General features: G+C 41.2%; 2 protein-coding genes across 2 annotated transcripts in view; both read left to right on the forward strand.

Moving 5' to 3' along the window:
* The window catches only part of HNRNPU (heterogeneous nuclear ribonucleoprotein U), a 458517-nt gene that overhangs the window by 307087 nt on the left and 125637 nt on the right, over nucleotides 1-25793 (forward strand). The window lies entirely within an intron of this gene.
* Nucleotides 1-25793, forward strand: part of SPAST (spastin) — a 118090-nt gene that overhangs the window by 49617 nt on the left and 42680 nt on the right. Inside the window, exons 4-7 of the mRNA XM_082248942.1 lie at nucleotides 4307-4402; nucleotides 18553-18728; nucleotides 18831-18964; nucleotides 19064-19157. Coding sequence (XP_082105068.1) covers nucleotides 4307-4402; nucleotides 18553-18728; nucleotides 18831-18964; nucleotides 19064-19157 — 500 coding nt within the window. The remainder of the gene's footprint in view (nucleotides 1-4306; nucleotides 4403-18552; nucleotides 18729-18830; nucleotides 18965-19063; nucleotides 19158-25793) is intronic.

The raw sequence follows: 25793 nt of genomic DNA on the forward strand, positions 1-25793 counted from the left end.
TGTGTGTTGTAAATTTTACCTGGATTTTACAGCTGCTTTTTTATTCATTTTACAATTTTTTTTCATTTTTGCATAGTGTGATGGGTTTCAGTAATAGCAAGGAGATTGAGGAAGTTTGAGAGGAAAAGGTCATTGACAGAGGCACACATAAGGCTGGGGGAGGTTGGTGGGGCGCTAACACTTTGAATCGGGGGAATTGAGATAAGAGAGTGGGAGTTACAGCTACTGTCAGAGAAGGTAGACTGCGAATTCTGGGGGTAAGAGTTAGCTGGAGGAGGGGCAGGCTTTTGGGGCCTTTTTTGTTTTACATGTTTTCTTTATTACTAATCAATTTAAACATTTTAAAAGAAAACTTGCATTCAGTAGAATGATTGTTGGACTTGCAAAACCGCTTGGGTTGCCTATCCATGTTTTAGATGGAAGCTTTTGAACTCTGTTCAGGGCACTGAGTGTAGGTGAAGAAATTTTATATTGGTTTGTACATGTCTACACCATGGTAATTTTAGTGCATGTCAATTTTAATTCTGGCATGACTTTAATCTTGTCCCAATTTGTTGGTGCAATTTTCTTCTGTGTAGAAGGATTGCATTATATATATATATATATATATATATATATATATATATATATATATATATATATATATATATATATATATATATATATATATATTGTCTGTGTCCAATGGATGTCCTTATTTTGTAACTGATTTGTGTTTAAATTGTGTGGGCCTATGTAAAGAATAGTGATGCATTTGCAAATATATTTGTGTTTGCTGTTTAGTTTAAACATGCTGCATGGTAAAATATCATTGCATGAATGTGTGCAGTCCCTTTTAGGCATATATTGGATAGTGGAGCATATTCTACATTATAGATTTAAAGTAGAAGTAGGGCCCACAATGAGGGTTGGAGCAGGTTTAAATTTTAGAAAGGATTTGACTGGACTTGTATAGCTGACATTTAAGTATGGCAATTTTTACTTAAAATTGTTTTAGTTAAATTGGTCCAGTTTAGACCAATGTAAGTATATATGTGCCAAACCTATGGGATTGCTGTGAAAGCTGCAGGTCACTGTAGTAGGCACCGCTACTACACCGCACATCGATCTTCACTAGCTTCCGGATCCCGTGCCAAGCAGCTGTCCTGCTGTATTGTGAACAAAGGAGGTGGCTTGCTTGGCAGTGCCATTCAGTAATTACTTTGCATTTTCTCAATGAAAACAAAGCGTTTTACACTGTGAACAGTTTACACTGGTATGCCTTGAAATTACACTTTATAGTGTAGATCTATAAATTAGCCAACTGATTAAAACCAATGCACTCCTGTTTGGATTATTACTAAGCACAACAGTTGTTAAGCAGTTGGAGAAAAGCTGGAAGAACACAGCATGAATTTTGGCCACTCCATCAACTGAAATTTTAGCTGTGGGTTGCCCTGTTGGCCAGCTCTACAAATTTCGATTGAAAGATCAAAGGAGCTGGATGTGCAACCTTTCCTAATCTGTGAAAAGCAGCTGACACCAATATGTGTGTTGCCCACGTACAAAAAATAAAAGATTAAAACAAATATATATAATATTTTATTTATTTTTTGCCTAGCTAAAGATAGTGCTATTTAGTATATATGGGGGAATCTGGATTTCTTTTGATCAGTTCAAGGGGCTCAATGAGAGAAATTTGAGAGGTATGCATGACTTTCTGAAGTAGTTGCATTACCTAATCTTTAAATCTTTACAATTATTTAAAAACCAGGAAGAACATGAAGCTTGCTGAAAATGAATTATAGTTTCCCTTTATGTTCTTAGTTGGTATAGGGCAGCCTGCCTACTATTTAAAGAAATTATGACTTCAAAGCTGATTGGTTTGTAAATGGCAATAAACAGATATTGGAAGTATTGGAGGGGAAAGGTGGCTATCTGATGACTGCATCCCAGGATGTCCATCATTGTGTATGTGCAATTTTGGGAAAGAACTAGAACAAGCCACCTAGTGCACTCCGACATAAAATAAACACATGATTATGTTTTTGCCTCTGACACTTTATTGTGATTCACATGATATCATGCCCTTCATAATTCTTAAACGTTGTTTCTCTGCATTGATTATCATGTCTGTCTGATTCTTGTTGAAACAGAAGCAAATCTGCTGTTGTAAAAACACTGCTCGTCATTGCCAACTCTAACGTTGGCTATACACTAGTAGAATTTTATTTGATATGCTTTTCGTTTAAGAGCATTCATTCAACTTTTTAATCATTAATGGGGTCAAATCAGTGTTTGTTTTTGACCAGAGTGATGAGAAATTTGAGCGCCGGTTCACATAGGAGCGACGCTACTTTCAGGGGCGACCTCCGAGATCGCGGTGCGAGCAGCGCGCCGCGACCTCGGAGCGGCCGCCACGGACTTCATAACATTGAAGTCTATGGCGGTCGCCTCCTGGTCGCCCCAAAGAAGCTCCGGACCCTTTTTCTAGGTCGGAGCGACTTGTGTCGCTCCTATTAGAACGGGTCCGCAGCTTTCCTATGGGAGGCGACCTGCGGCGACCTGTGAGGCGACCAGGTCGCCTCACAGGTTGCCCTAGTGTGAACCGGGGCTTAAGGCGCAGGGTGGAAAAATTTTCTCAAACAAAATTCTATTTGTTTATGTGAATGTTAAAAGCAAATACAATTTTGAAATACTTTCAAATGACATTTGTCCAGTCATTGAATGTACAATGCGTTTTTGTATGATTTTTCATACGAATATTCTCACAAACGTTAATTTGAAAATCTATTGGTGTATAGCCAGCTTTATAGTTGACCACAGCTATGAACTACAGTGGGCAGTTTGCCTTATCTGCATATTTTCGTTTTGATATAGAAGAAAAATAGAACGAATAGAAATGTTTTATTGTCCAATTCTAAAAAGTAAAAGTATCGTTTACTGCTGGTTTATAAAGTGAAACTCCAGTTTTGTTGAGCTAAAAAAGCAAAAACTTGAAAAAAAAATACATTGCAAGGACATTTTGGTAACCCTATTGCAGATTCTAGTATCTTTATACTTTTCCCATTGCGATTTCTAAACACTAGTACTGCGTGCTAAGATTGTCTTGCTAATAAAATAATATAATTAATGCATTGATTTATTAATAAGCCCTAAAAGGAAGCTCCAGGAAATATAATTTGAAAGGACACCTTTTAAAAGAGAAGTGTGGGATTAAAACAAACAAACAAACATACTCCCCTGTGTGGATGCAGCATCGATCCGATATCTACACCGAGAACAGAGAGCTGATCACATCTGATCTCAGTCTTCATTGAGCAGAGAGCGCTGATAAGTCAGTCACCAGCTCTCTGCTCTGCCGCTTGTGCACTCATTGTAGCGCTGGGCTGTGCAGGGGAGGGAGTGGCTGGCTCAGGCTCTCAGCGGCATGGTGAGAGGCTGAGCCAACTGCTGGTCATGCATCTGGGTGGATCCACAACCTTTAATAAAGTCAGCGTCCCTGTATAGCCTAGACTGCCTCTGTGACGTCAGCTTAACAGTCTAAATCGGGGTCACATGAGGTGCATAAATAAGTGCACTCCCATGAGAAGTATGGCCTAAAGAGCTTTGGCCATACTTCCCCTTTTTAAATTTTGACAGGTGCGGGGAGAAGATCCCCAGCCCGCTTTTACAGGGAGGGGGATCGGGGAAAGAGCAGGCAGATGCTGAACATGTTACACCCGAAATATAGGTGTAACATGTTCAGAGAGGTAAACGTACCCTTTAAAAGTTCCCAGCATGCACATACATACACAATATTGGGCTGGATGTACATAAGTAAGGGCCTTTTGTGCAATACATATTGTGTATCCTCACACCAGAGGTAGGAGGAGAATAATCTTGGGTTTAAGTGATAATCTGGATCTCCCACTGTCTTTTCTAATTGTATCTCCTGGACGTCTCCTTTAAATTCCCTGAACATGATGTTGGATACAATGTACCTTAATAGGCATTGCAGGAACTGCTGTAATTTGACCTCAAACTCTGTGCAGACTTATCGGAAAAACCGCCAGATGTTCGCAAGAGCAGAGGGATGAGAATTATAGGATCCCCATCTACAAACTTAAGTATTGTTGTTATAGAAAGGGATGATTAATAATAAATTATTAGGTAGGCTGTGTGGTGTGTTTTAACAAAACTGGAGTTTTTTCTTAACATTAACATGTGTTCTCTCAAGATGAAATCTGTAAAGCAGCAGTTTCTGTCTGTCTTTTTTTTTTTTTTTTTTCCCCCATCACTTTTATTTTTGTTCATTTTATTTCCTCCATTTCCTCTGTTTGCGTAGCAAAGCTGCAAGCAGATATACAAGGTCAGAACAAGCAAATGGAAGTGTGTAGTGAAAATACTAACCTGCCTTTACGCAATGGACTTCTGAAGCCAGGTGGGTTTAGTTTCATTGATGTTTTATTTTGCTTGGACTTGTTTTTAGGCAACCACTTCCTTGTTTTTAAATCCGAGTATGGCATCAATTTTCATATACAAGGTAGAACTATGGTCAAAAGCAAAACCAACATATATCCTGTAATCTGTCAGCATTAACGCATCACTTTTTCTGATTCCCCCTGGTAACATATTTCAATTACCTGTTGATCCTGCCAGTAGATCTGTTGACTTTCTACTTCCTGCAACAGCCTAACAATGCTCTTTGATAACACTGAAGTGATTTCACTGTGCAACAAACTGTGGAGAGTATATACTTTTAGATGAACTTTAAATAAGCAACAAATAAAAGCTGGACTCCAGCTTTACCTGAAACTTTACCCATAACTACTTTATAAAAAATAATGTTCTTTAGCAAGGAACATACATTCCACATTTAATAATTATGCTACCAAAATGAGTGTGTGCTGTAAACTACCTCCATCATTGTTCGTGTTTTTCTTGCTGGAGGCTGCCATTTTGCTGAATCCTAGAGCCACCAAGCAGCAGTAAATCTTAGGCTGTCAGCAGATCAGCCTCTAGTGGCTCTTGTTTTCGGCACAGTGCCAAAAAAAGAGGACAACCGAGCATGTGCAGTGGCGTTGACAGTGTATTACACGGTTTTAAATCGTATAGGCACGTATTCGATAGCTATATCTGCAGAATGGGCCAGCCTGAATTGATCTAGCGGGACTCATTTGTCTGACTACAGTTCCACTTTAAGCAGTTATCACAGCATCATTTTTTTCAGTGAGGTGTAATTTTGAAACAATATGAATAAAAGATTCGTTGTTCTAGGTATGTCCCAGTCCCAGCCCCTGTAACTGTCACATTTTGGTGGACAGCTTGACCTGCGTTTAAAGGTGGATGAAAATGGTAAATTTCTTTTTTTTGTCTTATTTAGCTGGGTATTATCCTAAAATAGGAATGCCCATCCTACAGACCAGTAGACACTTGTGAAATAATCAGACTAGAACAAGTTAGATGGCCTGCGGGGTCTGCAGTTGCTCATTAGAGATTAGAACGTTGGGTAAGGCATCTTGAACGTGTTTCATCTAATAGCTTGATCTATGTACTTTAATAGTTCGACTATGACCAACAGTTGGATAACATGAAAGTTTGTTTTATTTTTTGAGTGGATACAGATTTTAAAACCATTTTGGATTTGGTGTGTTTACTTCAGAATATCCCTAATCTAACATTAAGCATTATGGCTTCTCAGTAACATTCTGAACCTTTAAAGCCCCATACACACAGGCCAAATGTAGGGAGACAGCGGCTGGTAAAATAAAAAAAATAAAAAAAGGCCGTCATTCGGCCCATGTGTATGTCGGTCTGTCTGTTCGAAAACCAGCAGCCGACAGACTCCTGATCAGCGCTCTCAGCCAATGGCAGAGAGTGTTGATTGGAGTGTTCTAGCGGGGTGGGTGTCCCTCTGTCAGAACACAACAGATTAGTGGGGTAGATCGCTGCACTAACTTCGGATAGTTAGTACAGTGGCTCCAACCAGAGCTGACACTCCTAGTGTGTACCAGGCATTAGATTGTGACCACTTTGTTAAAATAACTTGTGCTACAAAAAAAGCCTTATGACATGGTTACAAAATAAGTAAACTTTACTTGCTCGTGAATTATTATTATTCTTAATATACAGGATTTATATAGCACCAATAGTTTATGCAGCGCTTTTACATTATCAAAGGGAAACAATACAGTTACAATACAATAAATTACAAGAGGGTTAAGAGGGCCTTCTTGAATATTATCCCATTAGGAGCTACTGTATAATTATTGTAACACAAAGGCTGTGGTGGAAGTAATTAACTGTACAGTTCAATGTACTGACAGGCAACCTATTGATTGTATTCATGAAAATCTGAGCCTAATTGGCATTGTCAATCTAAAGGTTAATAACCCTTTTATTGTCTCCTGTGTATTTTTCTTTTTGCCTTTTTGCTAGAAGTGGGGACCCTAAGGAGAAGACCTTGTAGGAGATATTTTGGATTTACTTACACTAAAGCCTCGTACACACGATCAGATTATCGAACGATCTGTCGTCCGTTTTTTGTTGCATGCTAGTCTCACGTCAAAAGTGAAGAGGTTACTTTCATACGAAAATTCCCGTACGACAGCATTCAACTTCAGAAGCGATGTCGTGTTTTGTATGTGTTTTGTATTGTTTTGTATGTGTTCTTTAGTTTCTGAGCATGCCTTAGTCTTGCTCTTACGATTTTTTTACGACTAAAACTGCACAAATTAAACAAAAATCAGACGCTGTGTTGACGTACGATAAAATGTTATAGCCTGCACATCCAGTTTTTGTCGTCCGAAAATTCGTAATCGGCTGTCGAAAGCACTTTACTAACAATCCAGAAATCGGCAGATCGTTCGTCGGACGAAATTTTCCTTCCGATTTTCGTATCGTGTGTACGGGCCTTTAGAATAATTGTATACTTGGCTATTAATTGGACATTTTGGATTACCGATCATGATCCACAATAATTCAAGCACAAACTGGTCCTGTGGGCAGTGTCACAAAGGCAAACGTGTTTTTGTTAATTACCTTTGGCAATAAACCTCTAATTTCTTAAAATATCATGATTAACAGATTACAATCCTAATGTAATTCTTCTTTTTTTATTTTTGCTTACCTCTGCACTCTCATATCCCTCATTAGTTCTTTTAAAAAATGCATTCAGATATTCTCTTCCTGTTTCTTTCTGGCAATGTTCTGTGGGACTGTATTAGAAATTACAATTTACATAAATCATTGCATTCCCTGTGTTTCTGTATAGGAGGGACTGGTCAGGCACATGAATTAGCTTTTCTGTCTCCTCCTCAGCTGAGAGAGAACAAGTACATATTTTATGTCTATATATTGCCAAAACAGTTTCTTCTCTCTATTTTCACATCCCTTTCCTTTGCTTGTCACCTGTTTTGAATAGAAAGTCTAGACAGGATGAAAGCTGTTGTATGCAGGGGGGCGGGGGTCTTTTGGTGATGTCATTTGACCATATATGGGTGGTGACATCACTGGGATTCTTCCGCTTTACTTATGCCCCGTACATACGTTCAGATAATCGGACAACTTATCGTTCGCATTTTGTTGCATGATACTAACCTCGAATTCAACAATGCGTACAAACCGTATAATATTTGTCGTACGATTCGGGAAAAGCTTCCTGGTTGCTTAGCTACATATCCGATGGTGCAAAACAAACAATGGCAGCCAGGTTTTTTCTGTGCTAGTTTAGTGTTTCTGTTCATGCACGGTCTTTGTCGATCAATTTTTAGCGGACGCATAGTGTACTGAAAAAACGATTGTCGTTCGCGGAGCTATCGTACGACAGAAGTTTTCCTGTTTGTCCCTTAAGGATTTTGTTGGACCAACTGTCGTGATCGGCTGTCGAAAGCTGTGTACTAACGATCAGATTATCGTGCGATCAGGTCGAAAGCGAGTTTTATCGTACGATTATCGGAACAACTTTATCTTAATGGAAGAAGAAAGGTCTTGGGAATTATATTTCTAAGACCTATCTGAAGAAGCTCAAAGCTGCTTTTTGCCTCTGGGTTACCTAATAGGCATTGTTGATGACAGCAGAGTGGTCAAAGGGTATCCTATGCTTGCCCTAATGTGACTTAAGACATAGGCTAGGAGAATTGAGAATGGGGCAGGCTAGAGGGTGTAAGGGGGAAGACGTATGTAGAGTTTGGGACCTGAGGTGAAGATCTCTCTGTATTACTGGGGGAGGAGTGGGAAAAATAGAGGAAAGATAGGGGGAGCCGATAAACGACACTTCCTCATTTACATGTGACCGGCTGTGATTGGACAAAGTTTGGACAGAGGGGCTCTTCCAATGTCTTGAGATTAGTTGTCTAGCAGCAGAAAGGAAGAATCTCAGTAAACTGAATTTTTGAGAGTGAGCCTTGTCTGGGAGAATGGACAACAGCGCTATGTAGGGTGAGGGGGTAAGGGGGTCATTATACATTTCCGTGTAAATTTGAAAAATCTGTGACCAAAAAGGACGGATATGGTCACACTCCCCTCAGATGGGCAAATATGTTCCTCTCCGGTCATGACATCGCCAGCAGGTGTCCGTGGTATCTGGCAAGATCCGGTTAATTGTAACCAGGTCTCGGTACCACCCAGAAAGTATTTTATAATTCTTCTCTTGAGCATAACTTGAGATAAAGGATTTATGAGTGAATAAGTAAGCAGTATGCTAATCCTCGGCGGGGACCTCAAACCCCCAACTCCCTGGACCACAATTTCGTGAACATAGGGGGTTTATTGTGAGTATGAGCCAATATTGATTTGTATATCCCTGATAGGGTGGGGCAAGGGTATCTCTGGAGGAGACACATACATTGGTATTCTAATGGGGGTCTGTGTGTGCAGGTCGAGGCTAATAGTGTTTTACAATAGGAGGAAAGTCGGAATTCCATCAGCCAATTTATTGCAGAGGAGGAGGTGTTAGATAGAGCTACAAAGGATCCAGAGGATGCTTGTACAAAAGTTTGCGCTGTAGGCCAGGAGGATTGGTCCTAAGACCCAAACGTCTGCACTTCTCTACTTTCCGGGAGGGCCGGGTTGTCAAACAGCTGGGTTAACGGAGAGGGGTCTGAAGAGAGCGCATAAATGTCCCTCCTGCGATACCAAACTTGTAGGGCAGTAATTGTTAGAGGGGAGAGTGTGGCAAATGATTTAAAGGAGGAGACCGATCCCCAAAGTAATGCATGCAAGTCTATAGGGGACATATCCTGTTCGATCACTGTTGAGGCCCTGTACAGGGGGCGATGGAACCACTCTAGGAGGCGAGACACAATCGCAGAGGTATGATATATTTCAAAGTCCGGAAGGCCTGCTCCTCCCTCAGACGTGAGGGGGCAGAGAAGTTTGTTTCAGCCTGGAGTGGTCCCCACACCAAATAAACCGGATCGCAAGAGAGCAAAGAGTTCCGAAGAAAGTAGAGGAGAGCACAATCGTCAAAGCCTGAAATAAATACAACAGTTGGGGGGAGGAAATCCATCTTCAGTATGTTGATACGGCCGAACCAGGAGGCTTGGATATTCTGTTGTGACTCAATTAGCCGTCTCATCTTGGAGAGAAGCGAGCTGTATAGAAGACCGTAGAGGTCAGATAAGCGTGTGGGAATAGGGGTGCCTAGATAGGTATTTACTGTAGATTGCTAACGAAAATGAAAGTTGGTTTGGAGTGCGGATAGGGTTTTAGGTGGTAGAGAGATGTTTAAGGCCTCCATTTTAGCTAGGTTAAGGTTAAAGTTGCTTATTGCACTAAACCTATGAATCTTTACCAAAATAGGGGATACTAATGTGTGGTTGTGTGACATATGAGAAGGTCATCTGCATACAGGGATAATTTGTAATGGGCTGATGGGGCAGATATACAATGTATGGAGGGGTTAAATCTGATAGCCTAAACAAGATGTTCTGACTATGGCAAATAGGGGTGATAAAGGGCAACCATGGCGGTTACCATTCGCAGTGGGGAAAATGCTTGGATTGGGTCCCGTTTTACCATTACCGTGGCAGAGGGGGTTAAGTATAGTGACCTGATGCGGGTAAGCATCTTGGAGCCCAAGCCTTTTTGAGTGAGTGCCAATCGGAGAAATGCCCAATTGACCCTATCAAAGGCCTTCTCCACATCACATGAGAGTAGACAGGCAGTAATGTGATTGCGTTGGGCGAAAGAAATTAAAAAGTGTTTTGGTAGTATTGTATTCAGGTCCCAAATACGAACCCCACCTGGTCTCTATGAATAATTGGGGGGGAGTAGAGGGGACAGGTGGCTAGCCAAGATTTTAGCAAACCATTTTACGTCAACATTTAGTAATGAGATTTGCCTGTAATTGCTGCAGGTGGAGGGATCTTTTTCCTGGTTTAGGGATAACTGCTATCTGTGCTTGTAGCTTGTAGAAGGAGGGAAGAGTGTAGATGGGAGTCATCGATTGAGTTAAAGGCCTGGGAAAGAATTGGAGCCAGAAGGGGTGCAAAATTTTTTTGGGGGGAGTGAACCCGTCTTGGCCAGGACTCTTTCCATTCTTAAGGCCCTTGATAACCTGAAGGAAGTCTGCTTCAGACAGAGGAGAGTCTCTAGTTCATTCAAGTCAGATGCAGGAATAAGGGGTAGGGCTGTTTCCTGGGAGTAGGTGCACATATCTGGGGTATTGGAAGGAGAGGCATGTAAGGGAGGCAAATTATACAAAGAGGAATAGTAATTATGGAACTCCTCAGCAATTTCCGAATTGGCATAACGTTTGGTATATGAGGTGGAGAGGATAAAAGGAATTGCCGAGCGGAGTTGCCTGGGGTGTATTATACCGGCAAGGTGTTTGCCACATTTATTAGCCTGAGAATAGTGGACGTGACGTACCTTGTCTGTAGCAATAAGAGAGCGTTCTGCCAATAGACGTAAAAGATCGCGACGGGCTTTAGACAGTTCTACCAATGTAAGGGGGCCAAACGTACGTTTATGGGTGGCTTCCAATGCGGCAATTTGTGATAGAACACTCCTATGACTGAGTTGCCTTCTTTCTTAAGTCAGGAACCATATTGAATAAATATACCCCTAAGAACGCAGTTTAGTGCTTCCCATTTCAATAGCGGGTTAGTGTGGTCGTGAGTATGATTACTAACGAAATCGCAAATGGTTTGGGTAACTGCTTGGGAGCAAGCCGCGTCTGCGAGTAGGTTGTCATTCACCCTCCAAGAGGGTCTTTTATTGCGCTGGGGAATACGGCCAAGTGTACCGGGAAGTGGTCTGCGCAGAGTCTTAACCCGATAGATGAGGAAGGTGTGGAATCGAATAGTGATTGAGAAATCAAGAAATAGTCAATCTGACTATAGGACGAGTGGGCAGGAGAGAAGTATGTGTAATCTCTCCCAGGGTGGGGGGGGAATAACGCCCGCCACACGTCAACCAGCGACATTTTGGTGAAAAGTGAACGAATTTTGGTCAAGGAGGTAGGGGACTAGGAGGACTTACCGAATAAAGAGTCAAGTCTCGGGAGAAGTGAAGTGTTGAGGTCCCCACCGAAAATAATGTTGGATGTGAAGAAGGACTCCAGACAAGACATCACCTAGGAGGAGAAGAAGCACAATTGGTCCTGGGAGACCTGGGAATTGGTTGGGAGACTACACGTTAACAATAGTGAAAACTGTTCTTGAGAGTTGAATTTACAGAAAGATATATCTGGTCTATATAGGAATCAAAAACTTTGGGTGTGAAGGAGCAATGGAACACTATACAAACCCCCTCTAGACTTGGCAGGGAGGTTCATTGAGTGAAACCATATAGGGTAATGTTTACTATTGAAGTGGGGAATTTTGTCAGATCGGAAATGGGTTTCTTTTAAGAAAAGTATCTGGGAACGGAATTTATGGAAGTGGTAGAATATTGCCTACGTTTTTCGGGGGTATTAAAACCTCTACAATTCAAAGAGGATACTTTCAGGGGAAATTGGAGACGCCATCTAGGAGACAGGAAGAATGGGGGAAGTAATCAATATTGGAGAACTCATCTCGTATAAGAAAGCCGAGGGGGATCAGGAGTAGGTTAAGAAGAGGTTAGATGAGATTAGTATAGAGAGTGGGGGAAAGCAGGAGAGAAAGTGAAGAAACCCGCAAAGACAGCTTATGAAGACAATCTAGTAATAGTAATGGTTGGAAAGGAACAAAACATTCAACAACATGAAGAATTTAATATCAGGTAAGAAAAACCCATAGGTACTGTATATGCAAAACAACATTAGTAAAACGATCTGCAACAAACAGTAGGATATCTTGGAGATTTGTCGTCAACCAGAGCAGTCTCAACCTTCACCAGCAGGCGATTTAATGGCGGTTGACCGAGGGCGCTTCTTTTTAGAGCGTTGTTGCCAGCTGGTGGACAAAGGGAGGCCAGGGGTAGCTGGTTTTAGGGGCCAATCCGGTATGGAGATTTGAGGTAGTTAAAATGTTTCTAGGAAATTAGCAAGGTCTCCGAGGGTGCAAAATATGGCGGACTTGCCCTCATGCGAAGCCGAGAGATGAAACTGGAAGCCCCAATGGTACTTGATCTGTTTGGCTTGCAGTACAGTGGTCAGCAGCTTCAGGGCTCGAAGCAAGTCGAGGGTCAACTTGGAGAGATCAGTCAATAATTTGACTGGCACGTCGTTGAAAAGAAGAAAAGAATGGAGTCCTGGGTGCGTGCAGCTTGCATGATGGCAGCCTTCACTTTGTAATAATGTACTCTACAGATGATGTCCTTGGGGAAAGCAGGGTCTGGGGTTCCTGGGCCCCAGAGCTCTATGAATGTGATCTAGCTCTATAGGGGTGACCTTGGGCTGTTGAAGGAGTTGGTTAAATAGGGCAGTAGCGGATAATGGCAGGTCTTTGGTTTCAACTGATTCAGGTAGGCCTCGTATGCGTATAATATTACGCTTGCTCCTGTTTTCCTGATCATCCTTGTGGTAAAAGAGCTGTTGGATTTGGGTAGTGTGTTCCTGGAGGATAGCTTCATGTGTGTTCAGTTTAGACACTGTAGAGTCCACAGAGTGCTCAATATCCTCCAGTCTGCCAGCTACATCCCTGTGGAGGTCTGAAATCTCCTGCTTATAGGAGTGCTCTAGCCTTTTTAATGTAGGCCTCAAAATCGTGGCTGCTCGGGAGGGCTTTAATGTATGCCTCCATGTCCCAGCTCTCACCTGAGCATTGTGATTCAGGTTAGGGGCAGTCAGAGTGGACCGACATACTGTCCGATTCTTGTGGGAAATGTGTGCGATGCCGTGTCCTCACCTGAGAGGCTGCTTGTTGTGCTGAGGAGCGTGTTGGCGCCATCTTGGAGGAGAGGGAGCTGCTGTGATTTGCTCCAGAGTCGGTGAAAAATCGTCCGATTTCTCCCTCGGGTTGTGTGCCCGAGGGCCGTCGACCTTTACTGCAGCTTCTCTTGCCCATTGTGTGTCGTTCCAGAGGATTAGCGGGTGCTGGGAGCCGTGTGATACATGGTCCGTGCGGGAGCTGAAGTGACTCGCATCTTACCGCTTCATGCGCTCGCCACGCCCCCATAAATGATTTATATCCGTTACCTGGATGTAGGGTTGTAATGGCAGATAATGTTCTGCAAGTACAGGTGCATCTCAAAAATTAGAATATCATCAAAAAGTTAATTTATTTCAGTAATTCAATTCAGAAAGTGAAACTCCTATATTATATAGATTCATCGCACGCAGAGTGAAATATTTTAAGCATTTTTTTTTCTTTTAATTTTGATGATTATGACTTACAGCTAGTGAAAACCAAAAATTCAGTATCTCAGAAAAATAGAATTGTGAAAGTTCAATATTGTAGACTCATGGTGGCACGCTCGAATCAGCTAATTAACTCAAAACAACTGTAAGGGTTTCCTGAGCCTTTAAATGGCCTCTCAGTCTGGTTCAGTAGGTTACACAATCATGGGGAAGACTGCTGACTTGACAGTTGTCCAGAAGACAGTCATTGACACCCTCCACAAGGAGAGAGAGTCCCAAAAGGTCATTGGGAAAGAACATGGCTGTTCACAGGGTGCTGGATCTAAGCATATTAATGGAAAGTTGAGTGAAAGGAAAAAGTGTGGTAGAAAAAGTTGCACACGCAACTGGGATAACCTCCGCCTTGAGAGGATTGTGAAGTAAAGGCCATTCAAGAATCTGGGGAGATTCACAAGTAGTGGACTATGGTTGGTGTCAGTGCTTCAAGAGCCACCACACACAGACATATCCAGGACATGGGCTACAACTGTTGCATTCCTCGTGTCAAGCCACTCCTGAACCTGAAACAAGTCTGAAGCCTCTTACCTGGGCTAAGGAGAAAGGACTGGACTGTTGCTCAGTGGTTCAAAGTCTTTTCAGATGAAAGTAAATTTTGCATTTCATTTTAAAATCAAGGTCCCAGAGTCTGGAGGAAGAGTGGAGAGGCACAGAATCCAAGTTGCATGAGGTCCAGTGTGAAGCTTTCACAGTCGGTGATGATTCGGGGAGCCGTGTCATCTGCTAGTGTTGGTCCACTGTGTTTTGTCAAGTCCAAAGTCAGCGCAGCCCTCTAGCAGGAAATTTTAGAGCACTTCATGCCTCCCTCTGATGACCAGCTTTATGAAGATGCTAATTTCATTTTCCAGCAGGACTTGGCACCTGCCCACACTGCCAAGAGTACCAATACCTGGTTTAATGATCATGATATCACTTTGATTGACCGGCACACTGGCCTGACTTAAACCCCATAGACAATCTGTGGGGTATTGTCAAGAGGAAGATGAGACATCAGACCCAACAATGCATACGAACTGAAGGCTGCTATCAAAGCAACCTGGGCTTCCAAAACATCTCAACAGCGCCACAGGCTGATCGCCTCTATGCCACGCTGCATTGATGCAGAAATTCATGCAAAAGGATCCTGGACCTAGTATTGAGTGCATACTATACTGTACGTGCAAAAATGTGCAAACATGCAAATAAATGCTGAATCTGTCAATATAGTCCAGATATGAAAATACAAAATCAATAGGTATAAAGGTGCTAGCAAAAATATCTGGTGTTAACATAAACTCACCCAATATAATATATGGAGAATTGTGCAATTGCGCAAAAATATATCATCATAATATATAATACTTTACAAGTGACATGAAAACCATTAAAGATAATAGTCCATATAATCGGTAACTAAAATAATCACTAAAGTGCTCGAATGCTCATCCAGTGACCAATATGGATAATGTAATATCGCTGTAAGGTGAGATAACAGTCTCTTCAGTAACCACTCAAGTGCTCAAATGGATAACGTTGGTGCTCGTGATCCCACAACCAAAATCAGATGGCTTCTCACCTCCAGGCTCTGACCCGTGTTTCACCACTGGGTCATACACGCTAGATATCCTAGGGAGATGTGCAGGGTCACGCCACCAAATCTTGGAGTCCTAGGGCACTGCAAGGGCTAGTGATTGGCTATGTCTTCCCGATCCATACTCATAATTCACAGCATATGGACATGAAAGAAGGGAGAGGGAGTTCTAATACAGAAAGGAGTAACAGAAAGGATGCACTCACATTATATAGCACATTAGCTGTCCGGGCTGATGCAGACACTGATGCACATGGGGAGAGACACAGCTGAATGATGATGAAAGAGATTCCCACTGTCCCTACCTACTATCTAGCGAAACCACAGCCAAGGGAATGGGCTTGGGGGAATCGGCGGAATGTCATCTAATTAGTGACGCGCATGAATGGATGAACGAGATTCCCACTGTCCCTACCTACTATCTAGTGAAACCACAGCCAAGGGAAAAGGCTTGGCAGGAATCAGCGGAGCGCGAAGGCCCGAGACGGGTGTTGATGCAATGTGATTTCTGCCCAGTACTCTGAATGTCAAAGTGAAGAAATTCAATGAAGCGCGGGTGAACGCCGAAGTAATTATGGCTCTCTTAAGGTAGCCAAATGCCTCGTCATCGAATTAGTGACGCGCATGAATAGATGAACGAGATTCCCACTGTCCCTACCTACTATCTAGCGAAACCACAGCCAAGGGAACGGGCTTGGCGGAATCAGCGGAAGCTGTGTCTCTTCCCGTGTGTCAGTGTCTGCATCAGCCCACACAGCTAATGTGCAGTATGTGAGTGCATCCTTTCTGTTACTTTTTAATAAATAATTTTAACAGAGAGCGATCAACCTCTCCCTTCTTTCATGTCCATATGCTGTGAATTATGAGTATGGATCAGGAAGACATAGCCAATCACTAGCCCTTGCAGTGCCCTAGGACTCCAAGATTTGGTGGCGTGACCCTGCACATCTCCCTAGGATATCTAGCGTGTATGACCCAGTGGTGAAAAACGGGTCAGAGCCTGGAGGTGAGAAGCCATCTGATTTTGGTTGTGGGATCACGAGCACCAACGTTATCCATTTGAGCACTTGAGTGGTTACTGAAGAGACTGTTATCTCACCTAACAGCGATATTACATTATCCATATTGGTCACTGGATGAGCATTCGAGCACTTTAGTGATTATTTTAGTTACCGATTATATGGACTATTATCTTTAATGGTTTTCATGTCACTTGTATTGTATTATATATTATGATATATTTTATTATATTGGGTGAGTTTCTATATGTTTACACCAGATATTTTTTCTAGCACCTATTGATTTTGTATTTTCATATCTGGACTATATTAACACATTCAGCAGTTATTTGCACATTTTTGCTTATTTGCACATTATTTATGTCAGTGGCGCTGTATCTATTCATTTATTTTTGTTTGTGCAGTGATTCACATAATTTCATATAGCTGCTGCGATCACTTTAGAAAAAAAAGTATTTATTGATAACCAGTGTGCGATTCCACACATAGTCGCGCTGATATTTTCACTTTTTTTAATATACTGTACGTGGACATACTTTTCAATAAGAAAACATTTCTGTATTAAATGTTTTTTTTTTTTTTTTTTTTGGTCTTCTGCAATATATAAAATTTTCTGAGAAATTCAATTTTGGGTTTTTACTAGCTGTAAACCATAATTATCAAAATTAAAGGAGTTGTAAAGTCAGAAGGTTTTTTTATCTTAATGCATTCTATGCATTAAGATAAAAAGCCTTCTGTGTGCAGCAGCCTGCCCAGCACCCCCTAAAACTTACCTAAACCCCATCTCTATCCAGCAATGGCCACTACGATCTCAGCCGTCTGAGACTCTCCCTCCTGATTCGCTGAGCCATTGGTTCACGCTGCTACCAATCAGTCAATGTGTGTATAAAATGTTTATATATATATATATATATATATATATATATATATATATATATATATATATATATATATATATATAAAAAATATATATAAAAAGACTTTACAATCACTTTAAAAGAGAAATGCTTGAAATATACCACTATGTGTGTAATGAATCTATAGAATATAAGTTTCACTTTTTGAATTAAATTACTGAAATAAATTACATTTTTGATCATATTCAAATTTTTTGAGATTTACCTGTAGATACATAAGTAAATTCTAAGTTTGTGAGTCACCGCTACTTCTGATTCAATGGTTAGCTTGGAAGAAATATTGCAACTACTCTGTACAATGACACTTTAGGTGAACCATTGTATTTTATAAGCAGTCTGATTTACCTATGGATTTTGATATGTTGGTCCTGCTAAGTCATGTCAGGGGAACCTGTCTGTGTTATTGAATATGCATGTATCACCTGGAAATTCCTAATAGAGTAATTCACATTTCCCAGGAAGGTCCCATAAATGCTTGCAGCAGTTGGAGATGCCAACAAATGTGCGAATGTGACTGTGTACCCTGTTTCTTTTGTGTAAGTGAATGTTGGTGCTAATGCTCCTGTCAGATTAATATTAGTGCATTATTTAATGAGATGCTAAGGTTTGCCTGCATTGCAGTTGTATGTAGTAGAGATGCACCAAAAAAACGCTGATAATGGCACCGAAAACGCAGGCGATTTTGCTACAATTTTACTCTGCTTATGGTGTGTTTTTCATAGGATTTAAAATCTGCATCTAAAACATAACATGGATGAAATATTGATGTGTTCTTGCTGCGCTTTTAATGCATTTCAATGGGGAGGTACATTTTTCTTGAGCTTTTCATGTGCTAAAGGTGACAATTTTTTTTTCTTTTTTCCACTTTTCGCCAAGTGCATCCTGAATTTTCAGTTTCGGCACCAAAATTTCCCTTCGTTGCACCTCTAGTATGTAGTACAGGCCTTTAACTAAAAACATATTTATTTTTGACAACCGTACCTGTGCTTTATCTTCTTTAACATTTCGTTACTGCAGTTGAATTTTAAAAACATACATTTTGCTTAATAGTAATGAGCCATGCACAAATGCTGAACATCTAAGCGAACATAACCTTACAGCAAAGCATTAACTATTCAGTCTTACAGAAAAGATGAAAGATGTAAATCATAAAACTGTCAAAAATACAAAATGAACAGCACCACAAATGCACAGAGATATAAGACATGGCTTTCAAATTTGATTGTGTACAATTGTGTATTTTCACTATTTTAATATTGTTGCTTACATTTTTTTTTTTTTTTTTTTTTTTTTTCATTTTAGAAAGGGGTGCAGTTCCAAAAAAGAAAGATGCAGTCTCCATTGCAAGTAATTCTCTTCCTCGTGTAAAAGCCACACCCAAAGCTGTATCTCCAATAGTTTCCCATTCGCCTAGAATACCGAACAGTTCCAGTTCCTCCTCCTCCTCACATAGGCCAGTCTCTCATGCAGCTAGCAGGGTATACGCTTACATTTTCCAATTTTGATATGAACTTCATTTTGTTTCCGGTGTGTGTGTGTGCATACTTTTTGTAATCCTTACTTAATTTTTTTTTTTTAAGGGAGCAAGCATAAAAAATACTAGACCAAATAAGCCAACAACACCTACAACTGGACTCAGGAAAAAAGATATGAAGAATTTAAAAAATGTAGATAGCAACCTTGCAAATCTTATTTTGAATGAAATTATAGACAGGTATGTGTGTTGCCTTGCATGCTTTACAAGTCTGCAGCATCCTAACATTTTCGTGTTAGTGTATTTTTTTTCCATCATCCTTTTTTTCTTTTTTCACAGCGGCCCATCTGTCAAATTTTCTGACGTAGCTGGCCAAGAATTAGCGAAACAAGCATTGCAAGAAATAGTGATTCTCCCTTCTATTCGCCCAGAAGTAAGTTCTGTATAATAGCGATGCTACATATCTGCGTTTGTATTTGTGAACCTGTTATACTTTTAAACATGTATTTTCATGAAATCCTACATGGCTGAAACAGAGCCACTCCAGTTTGTACTCCTGTTGAATTGATTTATGTTTTTTTTTTTTAAAAAAAAATCCATTTCTCTGAGTACAGTATAAAGGACACAGAACCTTTCCCTCTGGACTTGTGTTCTCCATATTACTTCCTACAAAACTGAGGCTCCCTGGGGGTCAGAAGAATTATATGGGGCATATCCCAGCAGATTATTGGCCAGTGTATAATCACCTGATAGGTTGCATATAACCCAGTTATTATGAGCCTAAGAAGCTGCTGTCCCATAATATACTCTAGGAAATGAAATTTACTAGTAGAGCAAAAATTAATTTTTTGTTTTCTTTTTTTAAGAGATGTATGGGAATTTTTACTTTTTTTTTCATACTTACCTAGGTGGCTGCAGCATCGGTCCAATGCTGCATCTGTCCCCCGCCGGCTGTAACCTTGAGAAGTGTTTGATCGCTCAGTTCTCACAGCTCTGTGAGCAGGGAGCTGGTGACTGGCTCAGGCTCTCAGCAGCTCACTCGGTCCAGGCATGTGTGTGGAAAAGGGTCACAGAAGTGAAGAATGATGCACTCCTGTGAGCCACAGGGGAAGTACAGCCAAACGAGCTTTGGCTGTACTTCTTCTCCTTTGAGCTTTATCTGCAGTCACATGACCACAGACCTTCTTACAATGCCTCTCCCTCTGTAGGCGACGACTTTCATAGGGGTTGACGCGAGGGCAGAAAATGATGAGTTATGCAGTCAATGTAAGTTTTTTTTTTTTTTTTTTTTTTTTCTGAATGGGAAAGCAAGGGAGTAGGGAGCAAGCTGTTTGAAAATGGGCAAAGTTAAAGGTTTCCCAAAAAAGCCTATGCATGTGCATCTAAAAAAGCATCCAGCATGCCCCCTTATTATGTAAGGTCAAGGAGATGGGGAAGCTTTTGGGTGCCCACAACGTGAATGTATGCATTTTAACGCCATTTTACATAGTATTGTCGGCTGCACCCCAGAAGTCCTATGCAACAGGGAGCTAGAAGGATCAACTGGTACCTGCTGTGTACTGGTAAAGGACCGAGGGCATGCAGATTTTAAAAAGGATGAAACTCAATTTTGCCTGCTTTTCATTTTTAGTGCTTGCTTAAGTGTTGTTTTTTTCCTTTCCACACATTTTTGATCATTCACTTGCAATGTACCTTTTAACTTGCTAGAAAATTTGACTACTCCCTATGACAACCCCCCCCCCAGGAGGATTACATTACTCTTAGTGTCAAGCTGGATACACACTAAGTACTTTGTTCAACCCAGCAGGCTGAAGAAAAAAAAAACTGAGATAAACATACTAATGCAAGCGATGTTAGTGCAGCAATCTCCCCCATTGTGTGTTTGTGTTCTGACAGGGGGACTGATCTATTTTTTTTTTTTAAATTAATGGTCTGGTGACAGGGTCTCCCTTTTTAGTCAGAATTTTTTAGATGCATTCTGGCAAATTTAGAAGAAGAGGTCCACAGTAATCATTTTGATTTTATCTCTATCGGTTTCCGTGGAAGGCACTCTGAACTTAGCAATACATTTTTAGCAGTGCAGTTCTGAAGGAGTACCTTTTTTAAAGATTTTTTTCTTTCTCTTTCTAGCACTCCTTCGCTGTTTGTTCTGCTGATCCAGCAGCCTATGCAAGCACAGATTTTCCTAAAGTAGAAGTATACATATTATTGTGACTACCACAGTCTCCCTTGCCCTTGATGTGCACATAAACCTGCATTCTTGTATGTGCAAGCTTGTAATTATGCTTGATATACCACTGCAGGTCTTTGGAAACTTGTTACTTGTCTTTGAACCTAGGTCATGGACCTTTCCAATGCAGGATCTGCCAGGGGGATGTAAATTCCTCAAAGTAGAATTCAGTGAGGATCATCAATTTTGGATGTGTGTACAATATAAACTTATCCTAAGAGATACATGGATACTGCCATTGCTAGGCTTTCCTACTGATCATGCTAATTTCTTGGCTGTTATGCTGACTCTCACATAAGAACCACTGACACTTCTTTATTGTCCATTGAGGGACACAGGAATTCTTATACTGTTGGGTTATACTGTTTGCCTACAGGAGAAGTGAATACTGGCAACAAAAGAGCTGTTGGCCAGCACAGGATAACCCCACCCACAACATTTATATCTCAGTTTTTTGCTAGTGTCCTAAGGAGAGTGGGTGTCTTTTATTTAGTATTATTCTTTTTTTTTTCTGTGCATTTGGAGATTTTTTTTTTTTTTTTTTTTTTAACAATTTTTCTGCTATCAATAGTTACTGCTAGATACAGGCCAGATGCATTCAATCCTCAAAGTTTTTACAGTCAGGCAAGTGTAGTTTTTCCCAGTATTTTACTGGTGTTCTCCCTGCAACAGCCCTGATTTGTTTATTTTTTTTTTTAAATTTCTACGGTCATCTACAGCTACCAGTGAATTCAGGTCAGATTTTAGAAACCCTGGCGATCTCTCCAGTTAACGAAGCGGCACAGGTTCCCATTTTACACTGGTGTTCCCTCTGCATTAGGCCTGCAGTTGGCAGTGACTGCTGTTTGTATTACAGTTCACACCAGGACTCCCCTGCCCTCTTCTCTTGAGACTCACCTTTTGCAAGTGGCTGTAGCATGCTAACTGTTCCTAAACTAACTGAAGCAGCACTGTATAAAAGTAAAGGTTTTCTTTCCTACGCTGTGTTCCAGTAACTTTTTTTTTTTTTTTTTTTTTTTTTTTTTTTTTAGGAAACTTGTGGCATTTGTACTTTTTTTCATTTGTGTCAATAATATTCCTAGTTTCTCCAGATATAAGGGCACCGGGGTGTCTCTGGTAACCTATGCTTGCCAATACTCCGTAATTTTCAAGTTGGGCGCATGGGGAGCTTTGCTTTTTACAATCTACGGATATATACTAGGCTTGGGGCATTGTGAGGAGTTATCTGGTTTACACAATAATGCAACTTAGTACTGTTGCTGTAATCTAGTGATTTAGTAGGTGTATGACAGGCAACGGTTTTTCCATGTATGCCTATTCCCTATGATCAGATATTATATTGTCTTTGAAAATGTTATCTATAGGCAGCTCCTATCCTAATATTGATCAGTGGTTCCAAATTAATACCCAATAATGATCAATAGTTCCAACCTAAAAACTACTGCAGTACGATACACAAAAAGATAAACCCAGCATTTTTACAATTAACAGTTGTTTATTTGCCACTTTTAGGCTGTGTTCTTTTAAACATTCTTATGTTGGTATTACATAAAAATTATTGTAAGCAGTACATAGGCAGGCTGGTTTCCTTCTCAAGGTCTTAGGAATCTACATGGCAGTACACGACAGAAGAGTTAGTATGATGCCAAGGATGTTGACTTCATTAGGCAAAGCAAACCATGAAATGCCCGTATAAACAGAGTTTAAATCTAAAATCGAAGTGTGAAAAATGTTAAAGTCTCTCGTAATCTACAACTGCTGTTGTGCAGATCCACCCTGATGCAGATTTCACAGTGCCCCCAGCACCCCCCCCCCTTTCTCTGTTACAGGCCTCTTCCCTTCCATATTGTATTACAGTGGATGTAAAAAGTCTACACAACCTTGTTAAAATGTCAGGTTTCTGTGATCTAAAAAAAATTAGATAAAGATAAATCATTTCAGAACTTTTTCCACCTTTTAATGTGACCTATAAACTGTAAAACTCAATAGAAAAACAAACTGAAATATTTTAGGAGGGGAGGGGGATTAAAAATAAAAAAGGAATATAATGTTGCATAAGTGTGTACACCCTCTTATATTTGGGGATGTAGCTGTGTTCAGAATTAAGCAGTCACATTCAAACTCATGTTAAATAGGAGTCAGTACACACCTGCTATCATTTAAAGTGCCTCTGATTAACCCCAAATAAAGTTCAACTGTTCTAGTAGGTCTTTCCTGACATTTTCTTAGTCGTATCCTATAGCAAAAGCCATAGTCTGCAGAAAGTTTCCAAAGCAGCAGAGTGATCTCATTGTTTAAAAGATATGTCAAGAGAACGGTACAAAAGAATTTCCAAGGCATTAGATCTACCATGGAACACAGTCATCATCAAGTGGAGAAAATATGGCACAACAGTGACGTTACCGAGAACTCCAAAACTGATAAAAAGACCAGAAAAAAACTGCTCAGGGAGACTGCCAAGAGGCCTACAGTAACATTAAAGGAGCTGAAGGATTATCTGGCAAGTACTGTCTTTGTGGTGCATATGACAACAATCTCCCGTATTCTTTATATGTCTGGGCTATGGGGTAGAGTGGCAAGAAGGAAGCCTTTTCTTACGCAGAAATAAATCCAAGCCCGGCAAAATTTTGCAGCAACACATCTGCAGTCTCCTAAAAGCATGTGGGAAAGTGTGTTCTGGTCTGATGAAACCGAGGTTGAATTTTTGGGCTATAACTCCAAAAAATGTTTTTGGTGCAAAAACAACACTGCACATCACCAAAAGAACACGATACCCACAGTGAAGCATGGTGGTGGCAGCATCATGCTTTGGGGCTGTTTTTTTCTTCAGCTGGAACAGTGGACTTAGTCAAGGTAGAGAGAATTATGAACAGTTCCAAATACCAGTCAATATTGGCACAAAACCTTCAGGCTTCTGCTAGAAAGCTGAACATAAAGAGGAACGTCATCTATCAGCATGCCAACGACTCAAAGCATACATCCAAATCAACAAAGGAATGGCTTCACCAGAAGAAGCTTAACGTTTTTGGAATGGCCCAGACAGAGCCCAGACCTGAATCCAATTTGAAAATCTGTGGGGTGATCTGATGAGATCTGTGCACAGGAGATGCTCTCGCAATCTGACAAATGTGGAGTTTATTTTTTTGCAAAGAAGAGTGGGCAAATATTGCCAAGTCAGGATTTGCCATACTGATAGACTTGTACCCAAAAAGACTGAGTGCTGTAATAAAATCAAAAGATGCTTCAACAAATTATTTGTTTATGGGTGTGCACACTTTTGCATCTAATTATTTGTTTTTTTATTTTTACTTCCACCTAAAAGATTTAAGTTTGTTGTTCAACTGAATTGTACAGTTTAGAGGTCGCATTAAAGGTGGAAAAAGTTCTGAAATGGTTTAGATTTGTCTAATTTTTTTTTTTTTTTTTTTTACACAGAAACCTGATATTTTAACAGGGGTATGTAGACTTTTTATATCCACTGTACATCTAGGCAGTAGGGGCTGCCTGACCCTATACTTCCCCCATCAGAGTTCCTTCTTAGCATTATTTGTACCATATTATATGCAGTCTTGCACTGTTAGAAGCTTGTTGGCACATGGTCCAGCCATGCTGTGTTTGGCAAGTCTGGGGAGCAGGGAGGAACCAGAAGTGGTCAGTCCCAGAAACAGGAAGTGATGTCACATATACGGCCAGGGAAGTAGCTGTTAGTAACGTGGCGTGATTTGTACCAATCATATGTATAGGTCTAAAACAACTTTTCTCTTACGTCCTCCGACAGTCGCCGCCTCTTCATATTCGTCACATATGGGGTATTAGACTTTGCTCCGAAGGAGTAGCTAGGCAACAGAATATGTTAACATTAAAGCTTTTAACATATCCCACCCTCAAGGGGTGGTCCCCTCAGTCAATACCCTCCTACTTCCTGCAACCATATCTCAGTTTCAATGTCTAGCTTGTCAGGAGTGGCTGGCTCTCTCTGTGCTGGGGCTTTGTGCCCCAGACTCTTTCTTCTTTTTTGATTTTTTTGTTTGAGTTTTCTCTCTACCTTTACTTAGCTGTTCTTTTTGTCAGCATTAGTTAGTTCTTCGGATGAAGAGGATCATGCGGGATGGGTCTTGGGCTGATCCCCCTGGTCGCAGGTCGTGGGTCAATGGCTTCCCAGCCTGCCATCGAGCGTTCAGCCAGGTAACGCTCCTGGCACAGTGAACGACCCATCCCTGTTCGGTGCAGGGATGATTGGTGAGGTGGCTACCTCACTGGACGCTGTGCGGTTTCTTAACCCCCATTCTGTGCGTCTTGTATGCGACTCTCCCTGCCTCATGTGCAGCGGCTTGTTCGCCTGTGCGGGTCCCCCACGCCATTGTGAGGTAAGTGTATCTATGTGGGGACCTGTCTGTCTGGGGGGGTGTCAGTCTGGGACTGTGTAACCTGCCTCTGTTCACACTGTTTGTCTCCCTATCACTCGGCTGCATGCTGTGGGCTGCAAGGGGGGGGGGGGGAGCTGTGTGACACTGTGTGTGTCAGCCTTGTCAGTGTGAGAAGCTGTGTGCTGTGGGGCATGTTTTGTGGCATGTTTGGGCACTATACAGCGATCGCTGCGGCGATCTGACATGTTTTTTTATACATGGATGACGTGTGCATTACTGTACTGTGGAGCGGCGGTTTCGGCGCCATACGGCACCATTTTGCCTACACTCGCTCCGGCCGCATGTTCTACATGCATGGCGACCATTTTTTGTAGCCTCCCATAGGCTTTCTTAGAGCGCCCTGGCAGCATCACTTCCTCTTCTCCAGGAACACCGATCGAGGCAGCAGCAGCGGCGAGGGTCTCCTCCGGTT

The sequence above is a fragment of the Pelophylax lessonae genome (genome assembly GCF_965119305.1).
Source record: "Pelophylax lessonae genome assembly, chromosome: 3".
NCBI lineage: Eukaryota > Metazoa > Chordata > Amphibia > Anura > Ranidae > Pelophylax > Pelophylax lessonae.